This window comes from Corythoichthys intestinalis, chromosome 16 (assembly GCF_030265065.1).
Source record: "Corythoichthys intestinalis isolate RoL2023-P3 chromosome 16, ASM3026506v1, whole genome shotgun sequence".
NCBI classification, from domain to species: domain Eukaryota; kingdom Metazoa; phylum Chordata; class Actinopteri; order Syngnathiformes; family Syngnathidae; genus Corythoichthys; species Corythoichthys intestinalis.
The window spans coordinates 33616007-33633157 of record NC_080410.1 but is presented as its reverse complement, the minus strand read 5'-3'; the positions used below and the strand labels follow the sequence as shown (position 1 = coordinate 33633157).

Genomic DNA, 17151 nt, shown 5'->3' with positions numbered 1-17151 from the left:
AAAAACAGATATGACAAAAAAATCGGAATTGTGCATTAGGACCTGCAGTATGAACCTTATTAGCTCGCTACTTATGAAGTAGATTAATTTGTTGATAAATAATAATAAAAAGAGTCATGAAAGACACACACACACAAAATACTATATGGACATAATACTTACAGTACACGTATCAGCTCTTGCTATGTAAAATAATCTCCTTAAGGGATGTCACTTTTTACATACCTAGTCTGTGTGGTCCACGGTAAATTTATTCCTGACAGCCAAAGTTGATAACAATGAAAGAGTCCCATTCGATTCCAAAGAAAATGCATGTGGGTCATTTTTGACCCACTTGTGGAAGCTTAGGGTAGTAATACAAAAATGATATTTCATAAAATGTATAAAAAGTTAATCGAAAATTTGAATGGCATTATGTCAAATACATGTTTTTTGAGGAATACCTGGAATATGAATTGATACCAATTTTTTCATTCCGAAAATATTTCAAGAAAACCTCACCGGGTCATTTTTGACCCACTTATGCATTTAAGGGTTAAGAATGTATCGTTTTTTTAATCGAATCGTAACCTGTGTATCTAGATACAAATCGAATCGGCTTCATGCCAGAGATTCCCAACCCTAGTTTTGACCCCTGAGCTAATGGAAAGGCACTGTTTAAAGTGACTAGTTCACACTAGTGTTAAAACTTAAATATTTTCATCATGTGCTGCACATTAAAAACTGGGCAACGCATGATAGTTTGGATTCATATGTTGTGCCTGCTGTTCGTACAATGCAGTAAAGTTATCATTGTAACCATCTTACTCCATTTCAACGCAATGCTCATGGACGCCGCGATTTTCCACAGCAGGCTCGCCAAAGAATGTGATGGAGGACCGATGTGGTTGTCAAGGCGACCGCTAACGTGAAGTAGCGAAGCTAACGCGAGCTAGCCCACTTTAGCGAGGCTCCAGGCCACCCTTCATTCCAACACATAAGCTGCATTGGCATGGAGAGCAAATTGCCCCGATGAATCATTTATGGGCCCGAGTGTGCGAGAGTTGAAGGGGAGGCGACCCTTTTCCAATTTTGAACGGTGAACAGCGTTAGCTTCCGTGCTAGATAATTAGCCTGCTGGCTAACGGAGCTTTTAGACACTGCGCGTAGACTGTCCGCGTGCTCGCGCAGCCATTGGCACACTCTCGCTGTAATGTGGCGAGTCGACGGCATCCGTTATCGGCACAACACGACGAGATAGCGAGCACAACTTGCAACTTGAGGGGGCATTGCATCTAATTAGCTGACGTTTAATCCGGCGACACTGGGGGCACGTTCGCCAGTCACGTGACATCATTGTAACACTGTTTACTAATACTAGTGCAAGAAATGTCGTCCAAATTTTCTTGGGAACATTGAAGGTGATTTGTCTTTACGCATTTCTTTTCTTTTTTTTTTTTTTTTTCATAATATGCATGAATGGACATGTATTCGTGCAGCCGCTGTTGAATGTGCAAATAGTTGTCCGGAGAGCAGCGGCAGTGGAGCGTGGCCGCGGAGCTGCAAGTGTCTCATCTCGTCTTCTCTCCGAAGCTGTCACGCGTTTTATGTTGTCTTAAGGCAGACAAAGCTGCAGCGGTGATGGATAACAATGCAGCCTCGCGCTCAGAGCCCCACATGTCATCTGTCATTCACGCATGCACATTTCAATACATTAATGAAACACCCCCCACCCCTCCAATATTGCATCGCTATTAACCTTCCATCGCATTCCTTCCAATTAAGAGACGCCCCCCTTGCTTCCCCTTGCCCTCCCCCCCAGGTAGATGACAATACAGGACTGAGTGTACCTGAGCACCAATGCAGTAAGGAGCCCACTTCTACCGCCGCTTACCTCGCTTTGGCCGTTCTGTCGTAACTCCATCCCGTCCCAGAGGCGAGATCTCCAAAGCCAGCTGCGGGATAATTCCTCTCCATGAAAAAGAAAAAAAGGGGGCTGCCTGGATGAAGATGGGCAGCAGATAGTGCGGGTGGGGTGGGGGGGAGGGGAGAGGAGAGGAGAGGGGAGGAATGTCCTCTCTTCTTCCTTCTCTCAGCGTTTGCTCCTGTTTATTTCTCTGCTTGACGAGCCTGTAGACTGGGAGGAATGGAGGGAGGAGGAGAAGGAACGAGTGGGGGAGGCGGAGGAGAGGAGGGGGTCACAGCAGCCAGGAGCACCTCCTCCCCATATATTTCACTGTCTATTGTCTCCCGCGCACAGCGCCACGTTCCTCCGCTCCACACACTCCACAAAGCTATTTTGGCCCATTTTCTTCAAGAAGACGCCATATTTAAGACGATTTTTCTCTCTCTTTCAACCCTCCCTTGTCCTCGCTTCTCACGCACACAATTTGTCACGCGCGGCAACGCTCAGCGCGTGGAGGCCCTTTGGAGAAGAAATTGGCTGTGGCGAATGTGCTTCGCTTTTTTTATGGTCACTCGTCTGCCGTTTTAACGACAAACACATGCTGGAACGTGTAAAAGAATGGCGCGCTGACATCTTCTCGCCGACACGTGCACGCGCGTGTACTTGTCTGTACTAGCCAGACAAGTTGGCTGCAATGCGCGTATTCCCCCAGTCCCCATGTCTGTTCGAATATAGGCGCCCAGATGGATTTATTGTGAATATGGAACATCTGAAACTCAAATCTGGCCGTACAGAGCAATCGGGACACACAAATAAAGCCCCTCCCTCACCTGCATCCAATTAACTCATTGGTTGCTATTGACGGTGCTTGACGTCCAATTCATGTTGACTGGGAGGGCGCGCTGTCAACACCTCCCAGTCAAAGTAGACTTGGACGCAAGGGCGTAGGTTTGGTCTCAACATTGGTAGGGACCAGAGGCGTCCAGTCCCATTAGGCAAACCAGGCAACTGCCTAGGGCCCCTAGCCAGCAGGGGCCCCCAAAGGGTCAACAGATTTAGCACACGCAGCTTTACTGCACTGTTGGAGCGACAAGTGTAGGGAGTGTTTCAATACCATGGAATCATTTGGCAGATTATCTAATAATTCTGTTATCAATCCCAGTCAGCACTAACCATGTCACGTGGAAACACATGTTTAAGAAAGTCCAATCAGAAATTGATACCACATGATTGTTAAAAGAGTGACTCAACAAGTACTCTCTAGATCAGGGGTCCCCATCTGCCGGGCCGCGGACCGGTACCGGTCCCTGGCGCATTTGCTACCGGGCCGCACAGAAATAATAATTTAATAACGATGGCATTCTGGCTGAATTAACCCTGTGCCCCTGCTTAACACACCAATATCTCTGTCTACTCTAGATATGATACTACGGGATAGATTAAAATGTCGTCATAGAAATCCATTGATTGGACAGCTAGTAGTACATCTTGTTTGTGTATATAATATATCTATGTGAGCGTGTCCTCGATAATAACAAATTGCTAGGCCGCGGGCGCAGCACATTTGTTCTCAGAAATAATTAGCCCCCACACGAGCGAAGATGACTGAAAAACAGACGTCTTTGGAGATATTTTTACGGCGAAAAGGGCACCTGACGAGCCTACCTCGAAGACCCACGAACTGCAAAGGAGTGGATTCCTGACCCGTTTGTGAATAAACCGAGTGATTGGAGCATGTCTGTGCAACAGGAAAATCAACTTGTAGAGATCGCAAATGATGGCGACCTTATTAAGCGTACATTTGAGACAACAACTCTACCGAGGTTCTGGATTAAAGTCATTCTGGAATATCCTGACATCGCTACAAGAGCATTGAAAACCTTGCTACAATTTCCAACATCGTATTTTTGTGAAGCGGGCTTCTGTTTAACGACAAGGCGAAGTTGTTAATGGTGTGAGCGGTGTGCAGCTTACATGGCAGGATGTATCTGAGGAGAACTTTTCTACAAGTCCTTCCATGATCAAATGTAAGTTAATATTCCTTTCTTTCAAGAAAGTTTGTAGTATTTACTTTGGAATCACTGCATTTGCGCATTTTGCGGCTATGTTTAACGTTACGCGCATGCGCAGAACCGCATCGTTGCAATTTTTGATGGGTTGCAAAATTTGTCAGAACACCGGTCCGTGAAAAAAAGACCCAAATAACACCGGTCCGTGGTGCAAAAAAGGTTGGGGACCCCTGCTCTAGATCACAGGTGTCAAACAGATTCCAGAAAGGGCCTAGTGGGTGCAGGTTTGCTTTCCAACCAATGAAGAGGACACCTTTTCACCAATTAGATCTTTTACATGTGTGATCAGTTAAACTTTGTCAGGTGCTGCATGTTTCAGCAGGAAGTTCACTGGTTAAACTCTTTGCGCGTTATCGATTGGAACAAAATCCAGCACCCACTAGGCCCTTCCTGGAATCGGTTTGACACCTGTGCTCTAGATCATGGGTGTCCAAACCTGTCCTCAAGGGCCGCTGTGGGTCCTGGTTTTTGTTCCTATCAATCGAGCACAGACAGTTTAACTAATGAAGTTTGTGCTAAAACATGCAGCACCTGACTGCAATCAACTGATTTTACTTGAAAGACACCAGATTGATGAAAAGATATCTTCTTAGTTGGTAGGAATGAAATCCAGCACCCACTGCGGGCCCATGTGGATTAGTTTGGACACCACTGCTTTAAATAGCCAAAGTCTAAGCGTTCAGCGGTGATTTTCACAGACCGCCTCATTATTGATGTGACTACTTAAAGAAATGGTGATTTTTCCAAAAAAGTCTATTCATGGGTCTATCGTATTCCTTATCGAATACTCTACAAGAAAAATATAACATATATGCATCTAAAATAATCCTAAACAAATCTATTAGCAAATTTAATACTCATTTCGGTCGGTAGTCGACCAATCAGTGGTTTTTACGGAATAATTTGAATTTGGTGGGTCGTATGGCCAATCTGACTACTGATTTCACACAAAGGTATATACCTCCACATCCGATGGTGGTATTTTTTGTGTTGCTACTCTTTCTTCTATTGCTCCAAGTCTAACTGTCCCCATTACTTGCACACGCTCGAAGGGCCCAATGTTGCTTGTTGCCTGGGGTCCCCGGGGACCCTTGCTACGCCTCTTGTAGGGACGATATAACAGCATGTAGACTTTTTGCTGGGGAAGGGACATTAATGAGACCAAACAGATTAGGTGTACGGGGGTCAGAGATACATTTCTCACGAATATGAACCTAATTAATTGATAGGCTAAATTAAGGGTGTAGGTTTGCATAGGGACGGTTGGGACAAAACACTACCAACTTTTCAGAATGCTCAAATTGTCCCCACCAACTTTTAAGCAACCTTATTTGCGTTATGTAATGACTTAAGTTATATAGGTCATTTATATTGTCTTCCCATATGTTTTAATTGTTTTAATTGACCCCACCCTTATTAAGTGAATTATTTTTATTATGTTTAGATTTACATGTACATCGTTTCACTTGCTGAATGTGCCGGTCCATTTTTTCCTCCTAAACTCACATTTGATTGGCTGATGACTTGACCCTCACACACATGCACATTAGATATTATTGATATGAGAAAGGTTTTTTTTTTCAGCCAGCAGCAGTCAATGCCATTGTTAGAAATGTAAAAATAGCTCATTGTTTTGGAAGGGGGGAACACACAATTAATTTTGCTACTGTAGGTCCGACCTGTATCAGTGTTAGCATAACATTAAACTGTAATTTTGCTAACCTGCAAAACTCAAGTAGGGAGTTGCCTCGAGAGAAGTGTCCTTCTCATTGTGTTTTCTACTGTTAACATTAAATAAACTGTGAGAAATGTAGTGAACTCTGCTGGAAACTATGGAACTAGAAAAACGTTAGCAAGAAGCTGCTTAAAGAGAGAGGGGTGCTGCATAGCCTAATATATAGCTCACACAACACAACATGCAACAATCATAATTATGTATATTTAAAAAAAGGTTTTTTGGGGTGGATGCCGCGAGCTCCCCACACTAGCTTTGCGATTGACTGGTCGATCGTGATCGACGTCATGAGCACCCCTGATTTAGCAATGCAATTAATTAGGTTCATATTGGTGAGAAATGTAGCCCTGAACCCCGTTCACCCAATCTGTTTGGTCTTATTAATGTCCCATGATTCCAAGCAAAAAGTTAACATACGGGTTATGCTTTAATATCACCCCTACCAATGTTGAGACAAAACCTACGCCCTTGGGCTAAATGATCAATGCAAGGTAAATCTGTATTGACTTATATCAACTTTCATATGTATTAGTTCAAGTGATACATCGTTCGATTCAAACCTTTTGTTGAGTTAATTATCGAGGGTTGATTGAATATTTGCTTGATTGATTGAATATTTGCTTGTGCTCATATATACCTCATACATACATAATACATATTGCCATATTTTTTCTTATTTGATATAACTAGTAAATATTTATTGCTTGCTATACTAGGCTGTTTAAGTTCATGTTTAAGTGTTACAAAGTGTTAAAGAGGGCCGGGGTGACAACTGCCTTGCTTCATGGCCGCAACATTGCGTAACTAGACCTTCTAGGACATCTTCAGCATCTTATGTCTAGACTTTCGTCTAGACTTTCGAGGACATCTTCCATTCGAGGGCATCTTCCATGGCCGAAGCGTTGCATAACTGAAGTGTCTGGGTCATTCTGACCACTTTACCTAAGTGCCTTTGCTTACACACGTGTATTTAGTTAGTTCCACCTACATGCTCACACATAGCCAACCAAAATCACAAGGGTGTCTCCAGCTTGCTTTCCCCCTCCCTTTAGGGCGGCACCTTTCTGTGTTAGGACAAACCCCTAATAAAAGAAAGAGCAAGGAGGTTTTTTTAGATCAATTTTGGTGACTATACAGCGTAATCTAGCATTTCACTGTCTAGTCCCTCCTTGCTCTCCTTGGCCAAGAAAACTGAGTGTCTTCTCTCCTTATTTTTGGATAATTTTACAAATGTCTACCTAAGGGTCTATTTTTGAACTTGACACCTTTATTTTCAAAAACTACTAAAAAAAAAAAAACATTTTGAAAACTTCCAGAATAAATGTCTGAAATTTTTGTTTTGTTTTGTTTAGCAAATTTAAATTGCAATATTTGAACAGAATTTAAATTATATTAACATACACAATTATCTCTTAACTATCCAGGAATGAAAAAAATTGACAATTGTCGTAAGACCACTTAACATTGTCTGTCTAAATAAAGAAATTAAACACATCTGAAAAAACGTCTTAGTTAGGGAATACCAAAAATCAAGGGTTTAGGTTTGGGCTCAATATTGGTAGGGACGATATAGCAGCATAACGTGCATGTACACTTTTTGCATGAGACGGGACATTAATACCACCAAACAGATTGGGTGAACGGGGGTCAGGGCTACATTTCTCACGAATATGGACCTAATTAATTGATAGGCTAACTGATCATTGCAAAATAAATCTGTATTGAGTTATACCAGTCCCTCTCAATTATTTTCTGTTACGCCCCTCATAGGAAGACACTATGCGCTCATGCGCTGGTCCTAATGGGAAACGCAGTCTTCAAAAAACTACCGCTTTTGTTCACCAGCGTCGCTAAAATCGACCAAAACTGAAAAGTTACCAAGTGTTGCTTTAAGACCACATAGACAAAATGAAAATTGGGTAAAAGGGGGTAAACCTCGGTTTACTACATTTCTCACTGTTTAATTAACGTTAACAGCAGAAAACACATACAAAAGTGGAGGACACTTCTAAGTAGCTTCCTACTTGAGTTTTGCAGGTTAGCAAATTCACACTGTTTAATGTTATGCAAACTCTGATGAAGGTTGTAGCAAAATTAGTGGTGTGTTCGCCACCTCCATAACATTGACGTCTTTTTACATTACTTACAGTGGCTGCTGCTGGCTGAAAAAAACTTCTAAAATCCCTCCTCTTTGAAGGGGGCGGAAGAGGCGGCATGTTGGCGACATGTTGTATTTTCGTGTGTGTGTGTGTGGGGGGGGGGGGGGTCCAAGTCATCAGCCAATCTAACGTGAGTTTGAGGGGGGAAAATGGACTAGCACATTCAGCAAGTGAACAAGGGGTAAATATAAGTCTTAACATAGTGAAAATAATTCCTCAATAATGGTAGGGTCAATTGTATCCTTACAACATATGGGAAGGCAATCTAAATTACCTATATAACTGAACTCATTCTAAAATGCAAATAAAATAGCTTAAAAGTTGGTGGGGACAATTTGAGCATCCTGAAAAGTGGGAGTGTTATGTCCCTATGCAAACCTACGCCCTTGCCAAAAATAGATAAAAATGGAACCTTCCTTCAGGTAAAACACTACTGCTTTTGTCAACAAACACAACCAAACTCAACAAAAAATTAAACCTCCTTTGGGCTGCTTTAAGACCACATAAATAAAATGAAAATTGGGGCGAATGGGTTAAACCTTGGTCACTACATTTCTCACAATTAACGTTAACAGTAGAAAACATACTGAAGGACACTTCTCTCTAAGCAGCTTCCTACTCGACTTTTGCATGTTAGCAAATTCATACAGATTAATGTTATGATAACTCTGATGCAGGTCGGACTTTCAGTAACAAAATTAGTGGTGTGTTCCCCACCTCCACAACATTGGCGTCTTTTTACATTACTAACAGTGGTTGCTGCTGCTGCTGCTGCTGCTGCTGCTGCTGCTGCTGCTGGCCGAAATATGTATCCCTTGTCGTAGAAGGGGGCGGAGGAGAAGGCATGTTGTCGACATGTATTTCTGTCTAGGCTGTGAGTGTGTGTGTGTGTGTGTGTGGGGGGGGGGGGGGCTGATGTCATGTCATGTCATCAGCCGATCAAACGTGTGTTTGAGGGGAAAAATGGACTGGCACATTCGGCAAGTAAAAAGGGGAATAAATGACAGCCTCAGCATAATGAAAGTAATCATTTAATAATGGTAGGGTCTAGTCTATCCATACAACATATAGAAAGACAATCTAAATTACCTATATAACGGAACTTATGATATAATGCCAATAAGGTTGCTTAAAAGTTGGTGGGGACAATTTGAGCATCCTGAAAAATTTCTAGTGTTTCGTCCCTACTGTCCCTATGCAAATCTACGCCCTTGCTTGGACGTCTTGCGCTGTCAAATCCTATTAATGGCACTGAAAGATGAGCATTCACTGCCAATTCATCCAGTTCAAATTAATTAGACGTCTGTCACCGTCATTCAAGGGCGTAGGTTTGGTCTCAACAGTGGTAGAGATGCTTTAACAGCATAACCTGCATGTACATTTTTTGCTGGGGACGGGACATTCTTAATGATCAATGCAAAATAAATCTGTATTGACTTATACTATCTTTTATCTTTTTTTTCAATTCAAACCTTTTGTTTTCAAAAATTACTAAAGAAGCATTTTGAAAACTTCCAGAAAAAAAATCCGGATATTATGAGCAAATTTAAATTGCATTATTTTAACATAAATTATATTAACATACACAATAAATGTAAGCTTTTTAATAATCTCTAAAAAAAAAAAAAAAAACATTTGTCTTAAGACCACTCAACATTGTCTAAATAGAGAAATTAAAGAAGAAAACACATAAAGGAAGACACTTCTCTCCAAGCACCTACCTACTCGAGTTTTGCAGGTTAGCAGGTTCACACAGTTTAATGTCATGCTAACTCTGATGTAGGTCAGACTTTCAGTAGCAAAATTAGTGGTGTGTTCCCCACTTCCATAACATTGACGTCTTTTTATATTTCCTGCAGTGGCTGCTGCTGATTGAAAAAAAACTTCTGATATCCCTAATAGTGCATGTCTGTGTGTGTGGGGGTGGGGGGGTGGGGGGGGGTGAAGCCATTAGCTAATCAATGTGCGTTAGGGAAGAAAAAAAATGGACTGGCACATTCAAAAAGTGAAAAGGAACATGTGAGTCTGATAATAATGAAAATAATTCACTTTGGGGTCAATTACAACAATTACAACATATGGGAAGACAATCTAAATAACATATATAACTGAAGTCATTATATAACGCAAATAAGGTTGCTTAAAAGTTGGTGGGGACAATATGAGCATCCTGAAAAATTTCTAGTGTTTCGTCCCTACCGTCCCTATGCAAACCTACGCCCTTGCTTTAATAAGCTTGTAGCAATTGGCTATTTTTGGTCATTTTTAAAAATGACATGCATATTATCAATTATTATTATAATGTTTTTCCATATTTATTTTGAATTATTGTAGTTTTAAATAATTACTTATACTCATTTATTTGTATAAATAAAATTAGATGTGGTTTTTAACCTCTGCTGCCACCTTCTGTCAAAACTGTTGTCATCCAACATGCCTCCTAGCATGCATTGCAGCGCTACAGATGTAAATAGCAATCAAAATTCATGTTCTGTGCTAATTATTTCTTCGGTTACTGCTCCAGTTGTTTCATTAATTGCTAGTTATGGTATTTGGTAACACTTTATTTGACAGTAGCACCATAAGAATGTCATAAGATAATCAAAATTATGACAGGCCACTGTTATTAGCATTAATGAATGCTTATAACAGATGTCATTACGTGTCATCCGGCAAATTATCTCACTTTTAAATGGATGTAAAAGGTCCGAGCTGGACATAAACAGAGTTGGTAACATAATTTGCCGGGTGACACCTCATGACATCTGTCATAAGCATTCAGTAATGACCATGATAGTGTCATGTCATAAAACGTTACCTTTTAACCCAAATAAATCAACAAATAAAGCCGCACTGAATTATAAACTGCAGGATTAAAATGGGGGGGGGGGGGGGGGTAGCAGTTTATAGTCCAAAAATTATGGTAATATTGACTGCGCTAGACGTCCAATCCATTCCCACTGGGAGAGGCTAGTTTCCATCAAAGGCAACCAATGAGTTAAATGTCTCATAATGTTAAGAGCGTCATATCCGTACTATACATGCGTCACGCTGTCAAAAATGTCCGTTCCAAGTTTGGCTCTCAAGTCCGTCCATAAATACGTTATACAACATGCAATATTTAAACTTCACTCAAAGCATCATCAAGTGCCTGTGTCAGCCACATTGAAGCAGCTCCGGCTGGCTCAGGCTCACTCGTTGTCTCCTGGGTCTGCAGGCTCAGATGGCGCCCCCCTGTGGTCAAAGAAAAGACAAGTCTTTTTCTGAGTTCTGGAATTCAACGTCTGCGATGTCCCTGTAACCATCCAATATGGCAGCAACAAATTATAGTGATGTATTGCAATACTTAGTATCCTTATCGATATGCTTCAGCCAATAATTGATATATCTTTTTTTTTTTTTTTTTTTTTTTTAATCCTGTTTGATAAAGGAACCAACAGGTTTTTACCAAAATTTTCCTGTAGACCAATATTTTCCAGTAGAATAGTGTGTGTTCACTCATTGGCTGCCATGGACATCGAGGGACGTCCAATTCATTTTGACCGGGACATCCAATAGTAGTATTAGTGTTGCTTGCATATGTTTTGCAATGGGCAACTAATCTATACATACAGTATTTATATGGCGGAAAACACCCAGGTGACTTGAAGTTCCACTCTGAGACCCCCAATTTTGCCATATTTCAGAATTGTCTTATATGTATGTGTGATACTTCATTGGAAAGCTTAAAATCTCAATTTTCTGGGGGAAGAAAAAATTTGAACAGGAGGGCATTTTAAAAAACAACATTTTTTTAAACAGCAAAACCCTAACTGGAGGTGAGAACATGAGAGAGCTTAATTAAAGACGCCACGATTTTAATAAGATATTATCGTGCACTTACCTTGTTTCAATTAAAAAAAATCCATGTAGCATGTATCAGCGAGTGTCAAGAATGGCCACAGCCGGATTTTGGGGGGATTTTATAGGTGAAACATGGTAATACTAGTATAATAACAAGGGTCGCGATGCGGAAATTGCAGACATCAAGGAGTGGTAGAGATTTTCATTTTCATGCATTTACCCTTATAAATGTTTTTTTTTTTTTTTTTCCTTTGTTTGGATCGATTATTTATCATCCAACATATCCAGAAAATGCGACAGTAACAAAAAAAAAAAAAAAAAAAAAAAAAAAAAAAAAAAAACAATTAAGTGATAGTTATGACTTCTTTACAGACACCATTTTTGTCATTGTGACGTATTTTTTTCAAAAGTTTAAAATATGTAAGTGAATAATTTTTTAATGTTTTTTTTATATATATAACTCAATATTACACATCAATGAAGGATTCTAAGCTAAACAGGACATTGTGAATAATTAATATAATTAATTACCTTCTTTTTATGGCTGGGTTGAAATAAAAGCGGTTGCGCGACATCTGTAAACGGGTGTTTCCAGGGTAAAACGGACAAATTAAAAATAGTTCGGGGGCTTAATGCACCATGAATCTGCTGTGGCAGCTTGTAGACATATTGTTTTATCAAACACAACAGTTGTTTTGGCTTAAAATACAGAAGTTCATTTTAAAGAGGGGTGCAAGAGCAGACACTGCTTTTTCAGTCTTGTCTGTGTTTTCCGCCATAAACATATACAGTACTGTGCAAAAGTTTTAGGCAGGACACTTGCCTAAAACTTTTGCACAGTACTGTATATATATTTTTTTAATTGTTAAATTTATTAGGATCATGGAAGCTTCCACTTGGGGAAAATATATACATACAGTATATCCTGTATATACATAATATAATAAAAACATACAGTACTGTATATATAAATTAACTGAAGGATCCATTTGGGGGGTGGGGATCAATTATTTAAATAGTAATAAGTAAAAAAAAAAAAAAAAAAAAAAAGTTATTGTTTTTTGGTTTAGAAAAAAGCCAATAAAAAATATGAATTATTGTAAGTAAAATACAAAAACAAACTGCAAAAAAATAAATGAAAACAAATAGTAATACATTTAATAAGTGTGGCCCGTGTGTATTTCTCTCAGGCAATTTTATTCTTTTTTTTTTTTTTTTTTTTCCTTTGTCTGCCGTCAATAAACGTTTTCATTATACATTTCCCTCATCATTAACTACAAGGGCGTAGGTTTGGTCTCAACATTGGTAGGGACGATATAACAGCATAACCTGCATGTACACTTTTTGTTGGGGACGGGACATCAGTAAGACCAAACCGATTATGGAACACGAGTCAAGGCCACATTTCTCACGAATATGAACCTAATTAATTGATCGTCGAAATGATCGAAGCAAAATAAATCTGTATTGACCTATACTAACTTTTATTTGAATTGGTTCACAAGACTCGAACCAAAGTACTCATATGAAATTCTGATGTGTGATTTTGTTTCACAGATTTTTGACATGTCAGTGTCCCTCTGAGGTGGACCCATTCTTGGGACTTGTTGCATTACAGTAATGCACATAATGCAAAAAAATGATTCCAATTTAGGGACGGCTAGCTTGACTTTGTTGTTCCTTGTGGAGGCTGGCCTGACCACAGTAGTTTTGCAAGTTCACACAGATTAATGCTATGCTATCTCTGATGCAGGTCGGACTTTTAGTAGCAAAGTTAGTGGTGTTTCCCCCGCCTCCACAACATTGACATCTTTTTACATTACTTACAGTGACTAGTGCTTTTCGAAGGAGGTGGAGGAGGCGGCATGTTGTATTTCTGTTGACGAGGTTGTGTGAACGTGCGTGTGTGTCTGTGTGGCGGGAGGTGAGGACGAGGGGTCAAGTCATCAGCCAATCAAACTTGCGTTTGAGGGGGAAAAATGGAACGGCACATTCAGCAAGGGAAAAGGGATGATTGTAAGTCCGAACATAATGGAAATAATTCAGTTAATAATGGTAGGGCCAATTCTATCCTTACAACATATGGAAAGACCGTCTAAACTACTCATAATATAATGCAAATTAGGTGGCTTAAAATTTGGTGGGGACACTATGAGCATCCTGAAAGTTGGTAGTGTTATGTCCCTACCGTCCTTATGCAAACTTACGCCCTCGATTAACTACCACAACACAAACTCTGTAACCTGAGATGGCAGTGAATGAGTTAAACTATAATGATAACTTTTGAATTACTGTCCACTATAGTGACCACTGTCCCTGAAAGGGTTAAATTAATAAATAAAGACATCACATGTACATAACTATTCACAGACTTACCTATACGGTACTTTGTAAAACATCGTGATGGAGAACAGTAGATAAGCGCTGTTTAAGTACCGTATTTTCCGCACTATAAGGCGTACCTTAAAGCCTTAAATTTTCTCAAAAGCCAACAGTGCACCTTATAATCCGGTGTTCCTTATATATGAATCAATATTGAGCCGCAACAGTTTTTTTTTTGGTTGTTGTTGACAGATTTATACAAATATGCAAACAAAAAATGGGCTTACAAAATTGCACCATTATAATAAGAAAACCACAAATAGCACTCATGCATGCCTTTGATATTTTATATTTATATTTCAAAGAAAGACTTATAAATCAACATTTTGGGACCAAAAAGTAAAAAAAAAAATCCTCCAAAAATTTGAATAAATACTTTTATATTTGATAATTCAATATAAGCAGCAGGTATAGTCACAGGCATTTTTGGCCTTTATACATGCTCTGGTCAAATACAGTGCATACATTGCAAAACACTGGAAAAATTATAACCCATCTAACACAAAAAGGGTGACTGTGGAAAAGAAAAAAATTCCCCTCCACAATGTGATATAAATATTGCACTACATGTTTTACCTTGCTGTTGTGTTGCTGTTTTGTTGACATTCCCTTTAGCACAGCACCGTCTAATGGATGCAGAAAATAACCCCAGCTTCTACTTTAGCGTTTATTCTATGCGCCTTATAATGTGGTGCAACTTATATATGGATAAAGTTTTAAAATATACCATTCATTGAAGGTGCGCCTTATAATCCGGTGCGTCTTATAGTGCGGAAAATACGGTACACTCAATATACCATTAAATATACTGTATTTTATTTATTGTATGTAGTATTCAGTAGGGCTGCACAGCGTACTAATGTTGGAATTGTTGCCCAAAATCCTGACAATCGTCCCCTGCTCATGTACAGTAAAGGTGAGCATGCCTGGCTGCAGCTGTCCAGTATGGATGACATATTTGTGTCCTCTAATACTGACCGTGAACACTCTTAATGTCCATACAGCTGACTTAACAACATGGCTAGCCATTAGCCTGAATTGATGTTGATGATGCAGGATGACACCGCCACCATAAAATAGTGATTTGGTCAGCAGATTGTCTGTTCTGCTCCTGCCAGATGTTGGCTGAGGATGCAGTTTGACTGTCTGCCAACTGAATACAGGCTGAAGATGTCATCGATTGATGTTGTACATGTGTACAAGACCACATGACTACAAACCTAGTCTGCAAACACTGGTGTGGATGAAAGGCTTATTCTCACTCTGAAATCTCGGCTTTCAAAATACGACTGCACGGTGTGGGTGGAGGAGGAATACTTGTTGAATAGCAGGAAGAATCTATTAACTCCATGCTGTGAAACGTCGCCAAAAAAAAAAAAAAAGCTAGACGGCCCCCCCCCCCCACATTCCCCAGCGCAACCATCGACTCCCCTACATATGGCCTGTTATTAGTTGCATCATCATACAAATTTGGAAGCTGTACAGTACAATGTCGTATCAAAGAAAAAATATGTAGTACTTGTACCATAAAAAATCCAGTTTTAAATCATTTTGGTGGTGTCCTGGCTTTTAAAAAGGAGAAAGGCATCACTCTCGTTGCTATGGAAACTCCAAATTACCTATTTTTGCAGTCTCTAACCATTTTTGGACCAGTCGAGCCACCTCTTGTGCAGTGTTAGTCCTGTATTTGGTACTGCTGATGCAGTTCAAAGTTAAGTGCCTTCCCACTAATGATTAGGAACTAATACAAAAAGCAGCCAATACACTCATTACTAGGTTTCTTCAACCACTGACCATGTCTGTTAAATGCAGCTAAAATTTAAGAATTTGGTGCCTTATAGTCACGTACGGTGTATATATGGACATTTTCTTCTTAATTTTTGTAAAATTTGGGTGGCTTATAGTCAGGTGCCTCTTTATAGTCCGTAAATTACAATACCATAACTATCTTTGTGAAAATGACTTAGGGAATTATTTTAAGAAAATTGTGACTCTGTACTACACAGTGGCGGACTTGGCAATTTTGGGGCCTAAGGCGAACATATCCAGGGGCCCTCTTCATGGGTTAAAAAGGTGAGATGGGTGTGGAGGAAATATGTTCCGGTACACAAGGTCTGTCCTAAAAGACAAATTTTCTCCTGTTTAGTCAGCCGACTAGTTTTACGATTAGTCGACTAATCTAATAATGTTCTTTTTTTTTTTTTTTTACTAATTTAGCAATGAAATTCTTGTTGACGCTTATTCACAAAACCATTTTGGAACACTTAAATTCTTTATTAAAGTACAAATAATCATGTAAATAACAATAATTAATCACAAATAAACAATGAGGTTAAATGCTGTTAGTATTTACTAGTGCAAAAGAATGGAAAGCAAACAGATTCAGAACACTGACTTTGCCTTTCCATCATTATTCAAAACAATTCTTGAAAAAAAATTCTAGCAATATTATTATAGTATACTACTATAAATAATAGTAGTATAATAATTATAGTAATTGTTCATTGCCAATCATATTTGTCATAAAGAGTCATTTGAAAAGCTATTCTTAGTGTAGAATCTGTATTCTGTAGTATTTACTCAACATATTATAATATTAATTCTGTAGTATGTGGGATTAACTCCAGAAATCGTTATTTACATGACGAACATGACGTGCTTTTATTTTGAAATGTTCACCGGAGGTACGTTCGCTAAACCGCTAACCGAAAGCTTTACACTCCGTAAAAAATACATTCTTCGTCATTGCTTGTGGTGTCACTAATAGATTTAATTTTTTTTCGTTAGCAAATGCTGCTAACCAGCTGTTGAGTGTTATTGTATGACTGATTGGAACTGTACTGCATTGTTTCGCCACAGGGTGTGCTGTCGTGTATTTTATGTTCGGTGTGAAGAAGAAGAAGAAGAATAAAGTTAAAAGAGGCATTCGCAGCCTGTTCTCAACTTGTCCCTCACTGCACTTTGGCTCTCATGGGTAGCACGTTCGCTCATGTGTTCGAAATAAACGATACCCGACGTGCAAAGTAGCAAGTGAGCTGTAAAAATAGCGAGCTTAGTGGCGTGAAAAATGCGCGAGAG

At 39.5% G+C, this 17151-nt stretch overlaps 2 protein-coding genes across 4 annotated transcripts in view; both read right to left on the bottom strand.

Annotated features, from left to right (window-relative positions):
* prr12b (proline rich 12b) overlaps positions 1 to 5258 on the bottom strand; it is a 48746-nt gene extending 43488 nt beyond the window's left edge. For 2 of the 3 annotated variants that reach the window (XM_057861217.1, XM_057861218.1), the window contains exon 1: positions 1874 to 5258. In XM_057861217.1, the coding sequence (XP_057717200.1) occupies positions 1874 to 1956 (83 nt within the window). In that variant the 5' untranslated portion in view covers positions 1957 to 5258. Of the gene's footprint in view, positions 1 to 225; positions 1702 to 1873 lie in introns of those variants that run through there. The other variant, XM_057861219.1, reaches the window with a different exon arrangement.
* Positions 5259 to 5265: 7 nt separating this feature from the next.
* Positions 5266 to 17151, bottom strand: part of prrg2 (proline rich Gla (G-carboxyglutamic acid) 2) — a 28532-nt gene continuing 16646 nt past the window's right edge. Inside the window, exon 7 of the mRNA XM_057861220.1 lies at positions 5266 to 11082. Within this exon, the coding sequence (XP_057717203.1) occupies positions 11040 to 11082 (43 nt within the window). The 3' untranslated portion in view covers positions 5266 to 11039. The remainder of the gene's footprint in view (positions 11083 to 17151) is intronic.